The 16,276-nt window shown below is 37.1% G+C and overlaps 1 protein-coding gene across 2 annotated transcripts in view; it reads right to left on the bottom strand.

Annotated features, from left to right (window-relative positions):
* FNDC3A (fibronectin type III domain containing 3A) overlaps nt 1–16,276 on the bottom strand; it is a 244,613-nt gene that overhangs the window by 24,981 nt on the left and 203,356 nt on the right. For both annotated transcript variants that reach the window (XM_090258101.1, XM_090258102.1), the window contains exons 11-14: nt 7,967–8,020; nt 5,545–5,669; nt 5,007–5,181; nt 3,672–3,758 (exon numbers count right to left, since the gene is read on the bottom strand). In XM_090258101.1, the coding sequence (XP_090114227.1) occupies nt 3,672–3,758; nt 5,007–5,181; nt 5,545–5,669; nt 7,967–8,020 (441 nt within the window). The remainder of the gene's footprint in view (nt 1–3,671; nt 3,759–5,006; nt 5,182–5,544; nt 5,670–7,966; nt 8,021–16,276) is intronic.

The raw sequence follows: 16,276 nt of genomic DNA, 5'->3' as shown, positions 1-16,276 counted from the left end.
TCTAACAATTCTCAGGTGTTGCTGATAACATGGTCTGATGATCACACTGAGAACTACTGTTCTAAATCTCAGATTTGAATACCCTGCAATTTCAGAGTGATTCCCACAGTGAAACAGTTTTAAATATAAATTGGTGATTTGTTTATAGTAGATCAGTAAGGAATCTAACTCCTAGTTGTGTGTATACATTTTTGTTCCTACGTGGTGATAAAACCATATGTTACATGGTGGTACAATTCTAAGAATTTTATAAACTTACTAAATTACAAAGTCATTAACAACTTGCTTGTAGATGATCTGTTGATATGATATTCATTACTGAAGCAAAAATACAATCCAATATCATCATATGAGGAAAACTGGAATAAATGTATATACTTTTCTGGTATTTTTATAACTTACAAATATGAAAGCTATTTAGAAATTAAAATGACCCAGTGTTATCAGAAGTTTTTTAAAAGAGGTTAATATATAAAGCTAAGTATAACAAATATAATTATGCATTGCATAATCAAATTTTCCATTATTAAAATTTTCTTTCTAAGGTTCTTAATGAGCAATAAATTTATCTTTGTTCTTTAAAAATTAAAACAATTTACAATGGCTTCTATAATTTATTTGAAATAATCTGATTAAACAAGCACTGTAGGAAAATTCAAATGCTGAGCTTATCAACTGATGAGCATCCTCATACATTTTGGGGAAAACTGTTACAGTAGAATGAGTAGCAGAGGGGAAATAAAGGCAGGATCCTCAGCATTTCAATCTAACAAAGAATATAATAGAGGAGGCTAGAAGCAGAGAGAGACATGTTTCACCTGCTAACTCAGCAGTCCTGGGCCTGGTCTGATAATATTGCCAGGTGTTCTAACATCACAAGAAACATTATGTTAGCATAGGAGAAGGAAAGTGCTTGAAATTCTATGTATCCTTTCCACTATCTGGGAAGCAAAGCCTTTGAAACTGTGCTTTCATCCCAAGGCCAGAAAGGCAGAAGAAGGTCCACAGTGCCCAAAGGGAAGAGACCCATAAAACAACTTTGGTTAACTGCCTACCTCTGGTCCCTATCTGTTGCTCTCTGTTTTATGAGGAAGTCCCTAATGCTTACAGAAAGAGCCCATAAATAACTGTGGGTAACTGCCACAACTTTAATTAACTGACTCTCTTCGCTTTTGTGTTTTACAACCAGATGAACATATGAAGTCTGGAGCAAGCTAAGGATTCGGGCTAACATACCCCCACACATACCTAAGTTTGGGTAGTCACACTCCCCTGAGAAAAGCTGGCACCACCTTATTCGGTCAATCAATATGTAACTTCTTCATCCCCATCCCACTAACTATGTAAGTCCTCAGAACAAAGGACTTGCACGCTCGCCACTGGGCCTCTGGGCCACACTAGGGAGAGCTTGCCACCCTGGCCTTTGGCCACCCTTGCTTTAGCTACCCTTGCTTTTGTTCTCCCATTCACTAATAAACTTTGCACGCTAATAGATTTGCTGGTCTGTAATTCTTTACATGCATCAACAAGAAGAACCAGGGCTCCCCCATTGACAAAACTGCACAAAAAAGTAGGCTAGCTTATATTAACTGGTATGTTAACTAATTCAAGCACTGTCTGACAAGAAACAGCCATATATATTATGGACCAAGTCAGAGCTAAAATATATCCAAGAGCAAGAATAACATGTAGGGTCTCCACGCCTCAAGGAAGAAAGAATAACATGCACAGTCTTCTCTACCTTTCTCCCAAAATAATTCAGTCCAAAAACCAACAAATGAGTTTTAAACAAGGCAAGTATTTGTGCTGGGGGACAGGGGTGGGTTGGGTGGAAACAGAAGAATTTGCCTAGTAGGAACTCAAGCACCCTGAAGAAGGAAGGGTACAAGGGAAAGGGGAGGAGTTTGACGCAGTAAGTAAATATACTGAACATAACTGGGGCAGTGTTTCTCACTGATAATGAAGGCAGTTAGAAATAAGGAAAGGGAGAAAACTAGAATTAACCTGTGGTGTTAGATTAAAACTGGAGGTATTTGGTATGAACTCATGATTAAAAAAATATATGTGTGTATATATATAGAGGTAAATGTGTTTGTGTATTTAAATTACGCACACACACCTGGCTGCTGTGGCTCAGTGGATTGAGCGTCAGCCTGCGAGCCAAGTGTCACTGGTTCGATTCCCAGTCAGGGCACATGACTAGGTTGCATATCAGGTCCCCAGTTGGGGGCGCGAGTGAGAGGCAACCACACAGTGATGGTTTCTCTCCCTCTCTTTCTCCTTTCCCCTCTCTCTAAAAATAAATAAACAAACAAATCAATAAATTACACACACACACACACACACACACAGTTCAAGTATACTGCCAGATCTTGGCTTCTAAATACCACTGTCTACTCAAAGGACCCAGGTACTTTGAGAAATAGATAATTCTAAAGTTAAAGAAGGGGAAGTATGAGACCGGAAGAAAGGGCTCAAAGAATAATGGGGGACAGACACGTCAAAAGGATTCAGAAGCCAGAATGAAGGTGCTTCCACATCTAAGATAATTTGAGCCTCATTTTATAACTGATAACCACATAGTGACATAAATAAATGAGAAGAGAAAGCTTTTCCTTATAATGCCAACCAATAAATGTAGAAGGAATGATGAAATTTAAAAATCACAACTTGGCAATGATTAATCATAGTAATGATTCAGGTAGGAATTATCAATGGGTGTTAAAACTAGTGGGTAAAAGTTTGATGACGAACAAGATATTTACATAGTATTTATAAAATACTTATTATAAAGGAAAAAAGAACACCTTTACAGTGGAGAAACATAGGAGATATCACCTTCATCAAGTGACTACCAGTAATGGGACAAACTGAAATTGTGCATCACTTGATTTGATGCACTGAGACAAAAAAAGAGCATTACTTTTTCTGATATCCCTGCCAAAAAACACATTCTGAGTATGTTTAACACCATGTACATTTTAAAAGATATTTCATATTATACAAATAAACTGTTGTGAATTTAAATACAGTAGTCTCCCCTTATCTGTAGGGCTTAAGTTCCAGACTCCCAGTACATGCCTGAAACTGCAAATAGTACTGAATCTGGTATGTACTATGTTCTTGCTTATACATACATACCTATGATAAAGTTTAACTTTAAAATTAGGCACAGTGAGTAACAGCAACAACTAATGGTAAAATAAAACAAGTATAACAATAAACTGAAATAAAAGTTGTGTGAATATGGTCACTTATTTCAGGGGATCCTTTGCTCAAGTCTACATATAGGCTTAACACTTTCTGGCACATGTTGCCAACAGCTGGAACATGTTTTCTGTTCTTGTCTTCCACCTACAAATTTAATGCCCTTTCCATTGTTAACTGCGGCCATAACTTCTGCAGTTTGAGGTGTGACAATAAAGCAAGCATGAATCTTTTTCCTGCTTCACAATTTTATGGATAGAAGATTCGTGGGGGTAGGGGTGGGGGCAGGGCTATGTATATAAAGTTTGAGAAGCACCATTATACAGTAAGAAAGTTAAACAAAGCTCATTAGAAAAAGCCAAAATTATTTAAGATTTAAAACTAAAGCAGTGAAGTATATATTTTGTTTTAAAACAACAGGAATAATAAGAACAAAGAAACTTTTAAGGGCTTTCGAAGCTTACCTTAAATTTATACTTTGTACTACGTCTAAGATTTTTCACTGTGTAAGCAAGATCTTCTCCATCATATTTAGGCTTAAAACCATATCCCTGGGAAGGGAAAACAAATCTTCATTAGATGTCTAACAGCAGAAATATGGGGAATAATGAATATGTAAAAAAACCCAGGTGTTCTTCATCTTCTACTATGTGCTAGGTGATCAATGCTTTGAGTGTAGTCCCCAACGTTGCCTCTTTTAACTTGAGTGGCTGGATCCAGAAATGCTACTAACACATATAGAAGGATGAAGAAGACCACTTATTCCCAGTAAAAGCAGTAGCCAAGAGATTTTTGTGTTGAGGGAAGAATCAGAGCCATCAGTAAGCTTACCCCTGGAGCTAACGGAAGTTTCCCAGATGTTGTAAGAGCTAAACACAGCTATAACTAACATATTTAAGTTGCCCTGAACACACAGTTGTGTTTTGGGGAATAAATGAATGGCTGGTTGTGCTAGCAGACAGGAATGTCACTTAGGTTTGGGATTGCTATTTTTAACTGCAGTGACAATGCTTCATTACTTTCACTATGCTATTTTTAAAGTTTTAAAAAATTGGCTAAATGATATTCCATTATATAGCTATATAATATTTTGTTTATCCATTCAGCAGTTGATGGACATTTGGGTTGTTTCCACTTTCTGACTATTATGAATGATGATGTTATGAACGTTTGTGTACAAATTCTTGTATGAACATCTGTTTTCAATTCTCCTGGATATATACCTAAGAGTAAACCAATGCTATTTTTCATTCATATTATTCCATTCATAGCGTTAAAAAGCTATGAAACTATACAGAACTAAGGTTAGACACCCTAACTCCTATTCAGCTCGGTTCTAGCTCATAGAAGATGAGCCACTTAGTAACCAGATTTAGGTTGTACTATAGAATTATCATGTGAGGCTCTTCAAATCTTCTGTGGCACTTGGGAAAGTAGTGTATAAACACAGTTGGAGAAGGCAGATACTTTAGTTCCTTAACTTGTACGGCTGCTTAGTCTAGAAGGCTGCGGTGATCTTCCCTGTTCTTTATTTTCCCCAAAATATATATATTTAACATACAGTCTATGTTGTTCCCAGGCACATACAAACACATAAAAACAAAACTCATTTCTACATTATCACAGAAACAGAAGACTGAGTTCTCTTCACTCCCAATCCCTCCCAAACAATAACCAGCCAAGGATTCAAAATATTTGGGGAAGAATCTTACTACTGTGGCAATATGTACTGTATTAGGATTAATACTACACTGAAATATGTTTTAAATACCCTATTTTAAATACATTTTCATACTCACTGAAGTTTCTTCCTCCATCTCTAAAATGTAAGAAATTCCTTCATCTGATGGTGTTCCTGAGGGTTTACTCCATTGTAAGGATAGCCAGGTAACCCCAGCCTTAGTTAATATAGGACTTGCTGGCATAGAAGGGGCACAGCCTGAGGTGTAATATAAAACTTCTTCACTAAAACCACTGTTGAAACAAATGGTTTTTAAGAAGGAATGAAAAAAGGTAATTTTTATAGATAAAGAACTAGTTTTGATAAATTTTATATTTTTGGAAAAATGACAATTTTCAATAACTAATTATAATTTAAATAATAGATTTTGAACTTGATAATATCTTTATGGTAACCAAGTCAGATACTGAAATGTAAATTAGCATTCTTTTAAAACTGCAGTGTAAGTAACTAACACATTCTCTTCTAGCTTTTAACACAACTACATCAACAAAATAACTTAAAGCAGAATTTTAGCAGATAATTTGGACAATGAATAATTTATACAAATAAAGAGACAGATGATCTAAAATAATCTGTATTAGAATGCATCTTACCTTGTACCATACTCATTTTTGGCTGATAGTCTAAATTTACAACCCATTGCTGGTGACAGTTTAGTAATTTTAAATTGCTTCTGTGAGCCCATGTAACACTGACAAAATTCTCTATTTCCTTTTCCCTAAAAGAAATGGCTAATTATTATATATCATATACATTATTGTAAAAAGAGAAATCCACATATTCCTACTTGATAGTAACATTATCTGCTGTACATTAAAAATCATCTTTGTTAAATGCCATGTCACAGATCTCAAGAGAAAGTTGAGACACACATCTTATACATGATACTTATTATTTGTTAAATACAGAATTCAAAAACTGGAGAACAGGTATCTTTGTATAGTTTCTTGAACTAAGTACCTTGTTTTAGCCAATGCTAAATATCTGGCTTTAGTAAAAGAAACTCTTTACAGATTGGACCCCACAAACTCTATGGGAGGACTGGCAGTGGTGAAAACAGGGTGATCTTTGAATATGGTCTTCAACCTATGAAAAAGTCTATGAAAATAATTTTAAGACAATGTCCTTCCCATCCCCAAACTTCTAGCTAGAGAGCTACTAAGCTTCTTTACAGTAAAAATTTTGGAGTTACTACTGGTTAGATTTAACATTTAAAGAGTATAAGCAGAGAGAAAAGCCCAATTATAGACAATAAAATGAGAGAGAAAAGTATGCTGCGTGGGACAATTAAAGAGTTTTAGAAATTTAGGATGCTACATAAAATGGACTAGTTTCTCATTCTCTACCCATTATTTGCTCATTATGTTAGTAGAGGGTGATTAGGGCAATTTCTGCTTCAAAGAAAACCTTTAATCCACATCAGTCTCCTTTACTGAACTCTCGTGTTAGTTTTTGTTTTAATCCTCACTAGAGGATACATTTATTGCTTTTAGAGAAAAGGAAAGGGAGAGGAAGGGAGTGAGGGAAAGAGAGAGTGAGAGAGAGAAACATTGACTGGTCACTTTCCGCATGTGCCTGGACCAGGGACTGAACCCACACTCTACGTATGTGCCCCAACTGGGAACCAAACCCACTATCCTTCAGTGCATGGGACGACATTCTGAGTCACATTGGCCAGGGCTGAACTCTCTTGTTTTAAGTGTTTATAGTTGATTCTACTGAGTTGTCTAAATAGAAAATAGTATCATCAGCCTGGGCCAGCTACCATGGCTATATCTCTTGTTTTGGTTCCAAATCATACTGCATTAACTATAACTTCCAGAATAATATTAAATAAAGGCTGAGATAACTGATAACTTTTACTTATTTCTGCTTTGACCAGAAATGCTTTCATTATTTAGTGATGGTACTTTGCTTAATACAAAAATAACTATCAAATAAAGAATTAGCTTTTAATTCCTAATTTGTTTTGAATTTTAACTGGAATGGCTGCCAAATTTTTATCACGTACCTTTTCATAATATATGAAGATGATATGGTTTTTCTTCTAAATTACTATCATGTAATAACAGGTTTCCTAATTCTGAATTCTCTTAGAACTTCTGGAATAAAACTGACTTGGTTGGGCCTCATTACTCTTAATATACTGCCAAATTCCCAAATTAACAGTAGAATTTCTTCTACTCTCTCTGGTCCCTCCAATTAGCTGTGGCGTAGGCAGCAGGGCATGAGAAAACATAAATGACAGTAAAACAGAGTATTAATAAAACCCAATATGCTTGCTATAGTAGGCTGAATAATGGCCGCCAGAGATATGCAGGTCCTAATACTTGGAACCTGTGAATGTTACCTTATATGGTAACAGAGACTGTACCAATGGAGAGATTATTCTGGTTGTCTAGATGGGCCCTAAATGGAATTACAAGTGTCTTTTTAGAGGGAGGCAGAGAAGGACTAGAAGACAGAAGAGGAAAAAGCAATATGAAAATGGCAGCCAGGAGAAAAGGTATCTAATGCAGACATTAACCAAGGAGAGCCTCCAGAAGCTGGAAAAGGCTAAGCAATGGATTCAACTCTAGAGTGTCTGGACAAAGTATGGCCATGGTGGCATTCTTGCTTTTAGCTCAGTGAAAGCCATTTTAAATTTCTGGCTGCCAGAACTATAAGAGAATAAAGGTGTGTTGTTTTAAGTTACCACGTTTCTGGGGATTTGTTAAAACAGGCATTGTAAATGAATACGCTGCCTCTAAGGCTGCTATAAAAATGCAATTCTTTAATCAATGTAATTAATTACCCAAGTGACAGCTTGATAGTGGTTTAGTTGGGGAAAAAAACAAACACATAGGGAGGTCCAGTCACTAATATTTTCTAAGAATACCATCAATTCACTCATGCACCACATGAAATCATTCACATTGCTTTTAAAGAGGAAAAAGTTAACTATTAAACAAAAGTTATTTCTGCATGAGGACATGCACATAATTTTATCTTAATTTAAAGATTCAATTTACTTACCTCATCCCATTCTAAAATGAAGCTTTGGATTTTAGAACCATTGTCACTAGGTGTCTAAAACAAACAAAATGAATACAAATTAGTACTTTTTTGTAAAAGATATTGTGATGATCTAACTTAAGGATTCTATACTGTTGCAGATGTTCTTTGTGACTAAGTCCTAGAAAAATTTGCACAGAAAATACAGAAATAGGAGTAAGTGGAAGCTACACTAACCTCCTCCCAGGACCAGTCTGGACTTACAATTTAATTATGGAGAAATCATCTAGAATAACCAACTAAACACTAGCTGGAAAGAAGTCCTATGACCACTGAGAGACAGAAAGGCCACTTCATCACAACGTGGCCAGCAGGAACTGCGGAGACACGAAAGGACTGGCTGGGCTCACAGGGGTGGCAGCTGAAGGGACTGAGAAACAGCTCAGCAGTCAGGGATTCCCCTGAGAAGGGCAGGGTCTAAACCCCCAGCTGGGCTTCCCAGCCTACAGCAACAGAGTAGAAAGTAAAATAGTATCCAGCTGTGAAAAGCATAAAAACCACAGGGTTTCTAGCTAGCCTGAGAAAAACAGCTGGAGAAAAACAGCCCTAAGTGAACCACGTACAAAAATATTGTGGTACCCACTTACCCTGGGCTCAAGTACAGGGAGAGCAGAGAGGACTAGAGACGCTTGGGGAGAATTTGGGGCAGTGGCTTTGAGGGGAGAATTGGGGGAGTAGCCGACAGGGTCCCAGTGCTGACTCATTCCCCATACTGCAGGCAGATCATTCCCCTCCAAGTGGCGTCAGCCTAAGGGGAAGCAAAAGCCCCACCTACAGGAATTAAGCTGCTCCACCCTCAGTCTTTAAGCCTGAGGGCTGATCACAGATTAAACAGATTAACAACTAAAGGAGACAAAGTTAGTAGATGTCCGGTAGTCTCCAACAGGCTGCTTAGGCCCAGACTGGTACACAATCTGACACCACCAGGGGCAGATCCAGGAAGTGCGTATCAATCTAAGAAGCAGCAACAACCAAGAAGAGTCACAAAAATGGGGAGACAGAGAAATTATCCTTCATAGAAAGGAAAGGAAGAATCCCCAGAAAGAATGCTAAATGAAATAGAGGTAAGCAAACTCTCAGACATGAAATTCAAAAGATGGATTATAGGGAAGCTCAATGAGATCAGTGAGCTCAAAGAAAATTACAAAGAACTCCAGGGAAACTACAAGGAACTCCAGGGACACTACAAGGAACTTACTGAGAATTACACCAGCATGAAAAAGGACATAGAAGCTACCAATAAGAGCCAGAAGGAAATGAAGAATACAATTTCTGAATTGAAGAACACAACAGAAGGAATTAAAAGCACGCTAGAGAAAGCAGAAATTGGATAAGCAAGCTGGAGGACAATGAAGAAAAAAAATTCCTAGACAGTGCAACGAAATGAAAAAGGACTGAAAAAGAATGAAGAGGCTCTAAGACAGCTGCAGGACAACATGAAACGTAATGATATCCGTATCATAGGAATTCCAGAAGAAGAAGAGGAGCAAGGGACAGAAAACCTGTCTGAAAGACTAATGACAGAAAACTTCCTTAACTTGATGACAGAAAGAGTCACACAAGTCCAGGAAGCACAAAGGTCCGAATGAAGATGAACACCAACAGGCCCACTTGAAGACACATCATAATTAAAATGGCAATATTGAAAGACAAAGAGAGAATCCTAAAAGCAGCAAGAGAGAAACAACTAATAACATACAACGCAGCTCCAATACGGCTATCAGCAGATTTCTCAGCAGAAACACTACAAGACAGAAGGGAATGGCAAAAAATATTGCAAGCAATGAAAGACAAAGGCCTACAACCAAGAATACTCTAGCCAGCAAGGCTCTCATTCAAAACGGAAGGTGAAATAAGGAGTTTACAAGATAAAAGGAGGCTAAAAAAATACATCTCCAACAAACCAGCATTGCAAGAGATGCTAAAGGGTCTGCTTTAAAAAGATGAAGAAACAGAGAGAGACAGAGAGGAACACAAGTACAAAATGGGGAAAATGAAAATGAATAAGTACCTATCGATAATAACCTTAAATGTAAATGGATTAAATGTACCAATCAAAAGACATAGGGAAGCTAAACGGATTAGAAAGCATGACCCACATATATGCTGTCTACAAGAAACCCACCTTAGAACAAAAGATCTACACAGACTGAAAGTGAAGGGATGGAAAAAAGTATTTCAAGCACATGGACATAAAAAAGAAAGCGGGGGTAGCAATACTTATGTCAGAGAAGACAGATTTCACAGCAAAGGCCATAAAAAGAGACAAAGAAGGACATTTCATTATAGTGAAAGGAAAAATCCATTGAGAAGATATAACCCTGGTAAACATACATGCACCCAACATAGCAGCACCCAAATATGTAAGGAAATTTTTGAAAGACTTCAGGAAGGACACAGACAAGCAACACACTCATAGTAGGGGACTTTAACATCCTTTTGTCAACAATGGACAGATCTTCAAAGCAAAAAAACACCAAAGATATTGAGGCATTGAACAACACTCTAGATCAAATGGACTTAGTTGATATATATAGAACTTTTCACCCCAAGTAAGCAAAATATACATTCTTTTCAGATGCACATGGAACCTTTTCAAAGATAGACAACATAGTAGGACACAAAACAAGTCTCAAAAATTTCAAGAAAACTCAAATTATATCAAGCATCTTCTCACATCACAATGGCTTAAAACTGGAAATCAACTTCAAGGAAAAAAATCAAAGACATTCAAACTCATGGAGAATGAATAACATGCTATTAAATAACAAATGGGTTAACAATGACATCAAGGAAGAAATAAAGTTTCTGGAAACAAATGATAGTGAACACACAACCCAAAACCTTTGGGATACAGTGAAAGCAGTCCTGAGAGGAAAGTTCATAGCAATACAGGCCTATGAAAAAAGGACAGAAGAATCTCTAATAAAAAATCTAAACTACAGCTACAAGAACTAGAGGGAACAACAATAAACAAAGTCCAGAGCGAGTAGAAGGAACGAAATCATCAAGATCAGAGCAGAATTAAATGACATGAAGACTAAACCAACAATTCAAAAGATTAACGGAACTAGGAGCTGGTTCTTAGAAAAGATAACCAAAGTCGACAAGCCTTTAGCCAGGCTCATCAAGAAAAAAAGAGAGAGGACCCAAATTAAGTAAAATCAGAAATGAAAGAGGAGAAATCACAACCTATACCACAGGATACAAAGGATTGTAAGAAATTATTACGAACAACTGTATCACAAGAAATCTGACAACCTAGATGAAATGGAGAAATTTCTGGAAACATATAATCTTCCAAAACTGAATCAAGAGGAAGCAGAAAGCCTGAACAGACCAATAACAACTAGTGAAATTGAAGCAGTAATCAAAAAACTCCAGACACACAAAAGCTGTGGACAGGATGGCTTCACAGGTGAATTTTTCAAAATATTTAGGAAAGAATTAACTTCTGTTCTTCTCAGATTATTCCAAAAACTCCAAGAAGAGCTAAGACTCCCAAACTCATTCTATGATGCCAGTATTCCCCTGATTCCAAAACCAGGTCAAGACACAACAAAGCAAGCAAACTAAAGGCCAGTATTGCTGATGAACATACATGCTAAAATCCTCAACAAAATATTGGCAAACAGGATCCAGCAACACATTAGAAAGATCATACACGACGACCATGTGGGATTCATCCCAGGGATGTAAAGATGGTTTAATATTCACAAATCAATAAAAGTAATATATCACATAAACAAAATGAAAGACAGAAATCACATGATGATATCGATATATGCAGAAAAAGCATTTGATAAAGTACACACCCATTTCTGATGAAAACTCAGCAAAATGGGAATAGAGGGAGCATAGCTCAACATAATGAAGGCCATATACTCGAAACCTGAAGCCAACATCATACTCAATGGGAAAAAACTGAGAGCATTCCCCCTGAGATCAGGAACAAGACAAGGATGTCCACTCTGTCCACTCCTATTTAACATAGTGTTGGAAGTTCTAGCCACAGCAATCAGACAGGAAAGAAATAAAAAGCATCCAAATTGGAAAAGAGGAAGTAAAGCTGTCCTTATTCGTAGACGACATGCCCTAAAGACTCCACGAGAAAACTACTCAACCTAATAAGCGAAGTTGACAAAATACCAGGGTACAAAGTCAATATTCAGAAATCAAAGGCATTTCTTTACACCAACAATAAATTATCAGAGATAGAAACCAGAAAAAAAATCCCATTTACAATAGCAACAAGAAAAATAAAGTACCTAGGAATAAAACTAACAAAGGAGGTAAAAGAGCTGCACTCAGAAAACTACGTAACACTGAAGAAAGAAATTAAGGAAGATACAAATAAATGGAAGTATATACCATGTTCATGGATGGGAAGAATCAACATCATTAAAATGTTCATAGTACCCAAAGGAATTTACAGGTTCAATGCAATCCCTGTGAAAATACCAATGACATATCTCACAGACCTAGAACAAATACTTCAAAAATTTATATGGAACCAAAAAAGAGCCCGAATAGCTACACCAATCTTGAGGAAGAAGAACACAGTAGGAGGAATTACAGTACCTGATATCAAACTATACTACAAAGCTACTGTAAATAAAACAGTCTGGTACTGGCATAAGAATAGACATATAGATCAATGGAACAGTATAGAGAGCCCAGAAATAAGCCCAGGTCTATATGGTCAACTAATATTTGACAAAGGGGGAAGGAACATAAAATGGAGCCACTTCAACAACTGGTGCTGGGAGAACTGTACAAGGACATGCAAAAAAATGAAACTAGACCACCAACTTACACCACACACCAGAATAAACTCAAGATGGATCAAAGACTTAAATGTAGGCCGTGGCACCATAAAAGTCCTGCAGGAAACCATAGGCTGGAAAATTTAAGATAACGCACGTGGCAACATTTTCACTGATATATCTCCTAAGGTAAGGGAAATAAAGGAAAGAATAAACAAATGGGACTATATCAAACTAAAAAATTTCTGCTCAGCAAAAGAAAATAGCAAGATGAAAAGCAAACCAACCATATGGGAAAATGTATTTGCCAATGATACCTCAGACAAGGGATTGATGTCCTAAATATATAAAGAACTTATATGACTCAGCAACCTGAAGACAGACAACCCAATTTAAAAAATAGGGAAAGGACCTGAACAAACACTTCTCAAAGAGGATATACTGAGGGTCCATAGACATATGAAAGAATGCTCAATATCACTAACCATCAGAGAGATGCAAATAAAAACCACAATGAGATACCACCTCACACCAGTCAGAATGGCAATCATCAACAAATCAACAAACAACATGTGCTGGCGAGGATGAGGATGCGGAGAAAAGAGAACCCTGGTGCACTGCTGGTGGGAATGCAGACTGGTGCAGCCACTATGGAAAACAGTATGCGATTTCCTCAAAAAACTAAAAATGAAACTGTCTTTTGAACCAGCAATTCCATTGCTAGGATTTTATCTGAAAAATCCTGAAATACCAATTCAAAAGAACCTATGCATCCCTATGTTTATAGCAGCACTATTTACAATAGCCAAGTGCTGGAAACAACCTAAGTGCCCATCTGTAGATGAGTGGATCAAATAACTGTGGTACATTTACAAGGGCGAGGGGGGAAAAGGGGGTAAGAAGCGGAAGAGTCTAGTGAAAGGACATGTATAAATGACCCATGGACATGGAAAACTGGGTGGGGACTGACTGTGGGAGAAAGGGTAGGCAAGGTGAGGGAAAGCAATAGGTAAAAAAGCGGGACAACTGTAATAGAAAAACAAGCAAACAAAAATTTTTAGTGGGGGAAAAAAGAAAATATAAAGAATGGAAATGCAATTTTTGTGAATATTATAAGGACAAGGATTTTCCTTCACACTGTGTTTTTCTCCCTACCTGATCCCTCCACAATTTGGCATTCTGAGGAAGTAAGCAATGACATAAGGTTCTTTGCATAAAACTAATAAGACTAGTTGTTAATAGAGGTTTTGTTGACCAAAACTTTGACTGGAATGTCATGTCTAAAGGAGACATGCTTGGGTTCTGGTTGGTAACAAAGAGCCCTGAGGAACTGGGATTGATTTTCAAAGGTAATAAAGGCACATGAAAAAAAAAGGCCTGGTATCTTGGTTGGTTGTGCGGTCCATGGCAATCTCTCCACAGAAGGAATGAAGGTTGCTTTCCTGAAAGATGGCTAGAAGGAACCTTAAGGCACAATGGAAAACCTGAAGGACTTGGAAAAGACAGGTGTTTGCAGGCAAGGCTGAATTCCAGGTATGTGGCTCAGCTTCTGTGCCCTGAAGGGCAGACTTAAAGTCACACTAAAGGTTCTTCGTGTAAGTTCCAGCAAAGCAGAACTAAAGATCATAAGTGATCATTTGCTGCTCTTGTTGTGTTTATTCAAATGAACAGGGTAAATTAAAACTGGATTTAATGCAGTCCCTTTAATGACAAGGAGGGTAATCTTAAGGAGAAAAATCGCGATTCAAGGGAAGTCACAATGCTCAGTGGTAGACTATGAAATAGTGCAGCTAATTGTCTTTAAAGTCTCTTTTCATGAAAAGTTTGTTTTCATTTGAAAGTTAAACCAGGTCTGTGGTATGATCAAAGATACTTAATTTACAGGCAAGAAGAATGTCAAATGCCTTGCAACTGGATGTCTTTCCAATAAGACAGTCCTACAGATTTAGAGACTGGTTTGTGGATTATGTTGCATAAATTAACATGTATTTTCTGTTTTTGAGTGATTGTCTGTACGTATAAGCCTCACTTAATCCTATCTGTATCACTGCCTTCTGAGACTGAACAGTGTGGCTGAACTAAGTGGCTGGAATACAACAAGGATGCCAGCCTGTTAAACCAAGCACACCATTGTCCGGGGACAGCCAACTGAACTGGAGTTTGCAAGATCCTTCCCCATGTGGGAAGGCAACCCTCCCCTCCACACCCCCACTCTTACTACGGATTTCTGGACCCAAGGGTAGGTAGACAACGACCATGTCCAGCTTGAAGCAGCTAGAAGAGCACGAGACCTTCACCCATTGTCCTTTGTAAGATTATAGAGGGTCTTAAGTCTGAGAGGGGGATATAGTTATTTTTTGTTAAAAAAATAAATTAATTAACCATTAAAAAAAATAATATGGGAAAGGGTGAAGCTGGAGAGCTTGTATGCACGACCCATGGACATGAACTGGTCGGGAGGTGGGGTTGCTGGGGGAGGGGGGTACTGGGCGGAGGGGAGCAAAGGGGGAAAAATTGAAACTATTGTAACAAAATAATCAACAAAAATACTTAAAAAAATAAAAACAACAAAAAGATAGAAAATACAGAAATATATGTATTGTATAACCCACAATCCTTTTACATGCAATGAAAGAACAAACCAAGATATTACTCAAGCATCTATCTTTTTAATTAAGCAAGAATTATCTTAACTTTTATAATCCTTTAAAAAAAAACCACTTTGCCTTTTATTCGGTTTTACCAGCTTACAGCTGCTAGGACCATATCTTCATTAAAACTCAGCTTATAACCTGAAAGCAATATTGTGTAATACACCAAAGAAAAAACTAGGGTGCTGCAAGGAACTCCAAGAGGGCATACTGTCTGGATCTCTGCTTCTTGACTCAATGTGCCAATTACCTAAAACTGCTAATTCATCCATCTGTTAATCTTTAGTTTCCTGTGGCATTTTATTCTGGTATTTAATGACTCAAGATTTTCAACCTTATATCTCTCTGAATTTTCTTTCTACAATTCCAACCTATTTCCTTTTTAGTACTCATTTGATTCAGAACAAGTGATCATTACTGTCCTTCTAATAATGTCATCTATTTGAAACACAATTACAGTAATTCTAAAAGTTCTCTTATCAAAATTAAATAATCTATAGATGATATATAACTGTACACTTGAAACCTGTAATTTTATTAACCAGTGTCACTGCAATACATTTAATTAAAAAATAAAGTGACAAAAATTTCCAAGGGGAAAAAATAGTCTTAACTTTTTAAATGGTTCCCCAGAGAACTTCTGTAATTTTTCTGGACTCTATCCAGTTTTTATATAATATTGCCAACTAATATGTAAAACAGTAATCAAAGGTTGTCAAGTTTTTTCTTTCTAAAATAGTTTATTTATTTATTTTTAGAGAGAGGGGAAGAGATGCAGAGAAACATTGATGTGAGAGAGAGACATTGGTTGGTTGCCTCTTGTATGCACCCCAATCTGGGACTGAATCTGCAAC

This window comes from Furipterus horrens, unplaced genomic scaffold (assembly GCF_987537825.1).
Source record: "Furipterus horrens unplaced genomic scaffold, mFurHor1.1.pri manual_scaffold_12, whole genome shotgun sequence".
Taxonomy (NCBI): domain Eukaryota; kingdom Metazoa; phylum Chordata; class Mammalia; order Chiroptera; family Furipteridae; genus Furipterus; species Furipterus horrens.
The sequence above is the reverse complement of the archived record's forward strand: the minus strand, read 5'-3'. Positions and strand labels throughout refer to the sequence as shown.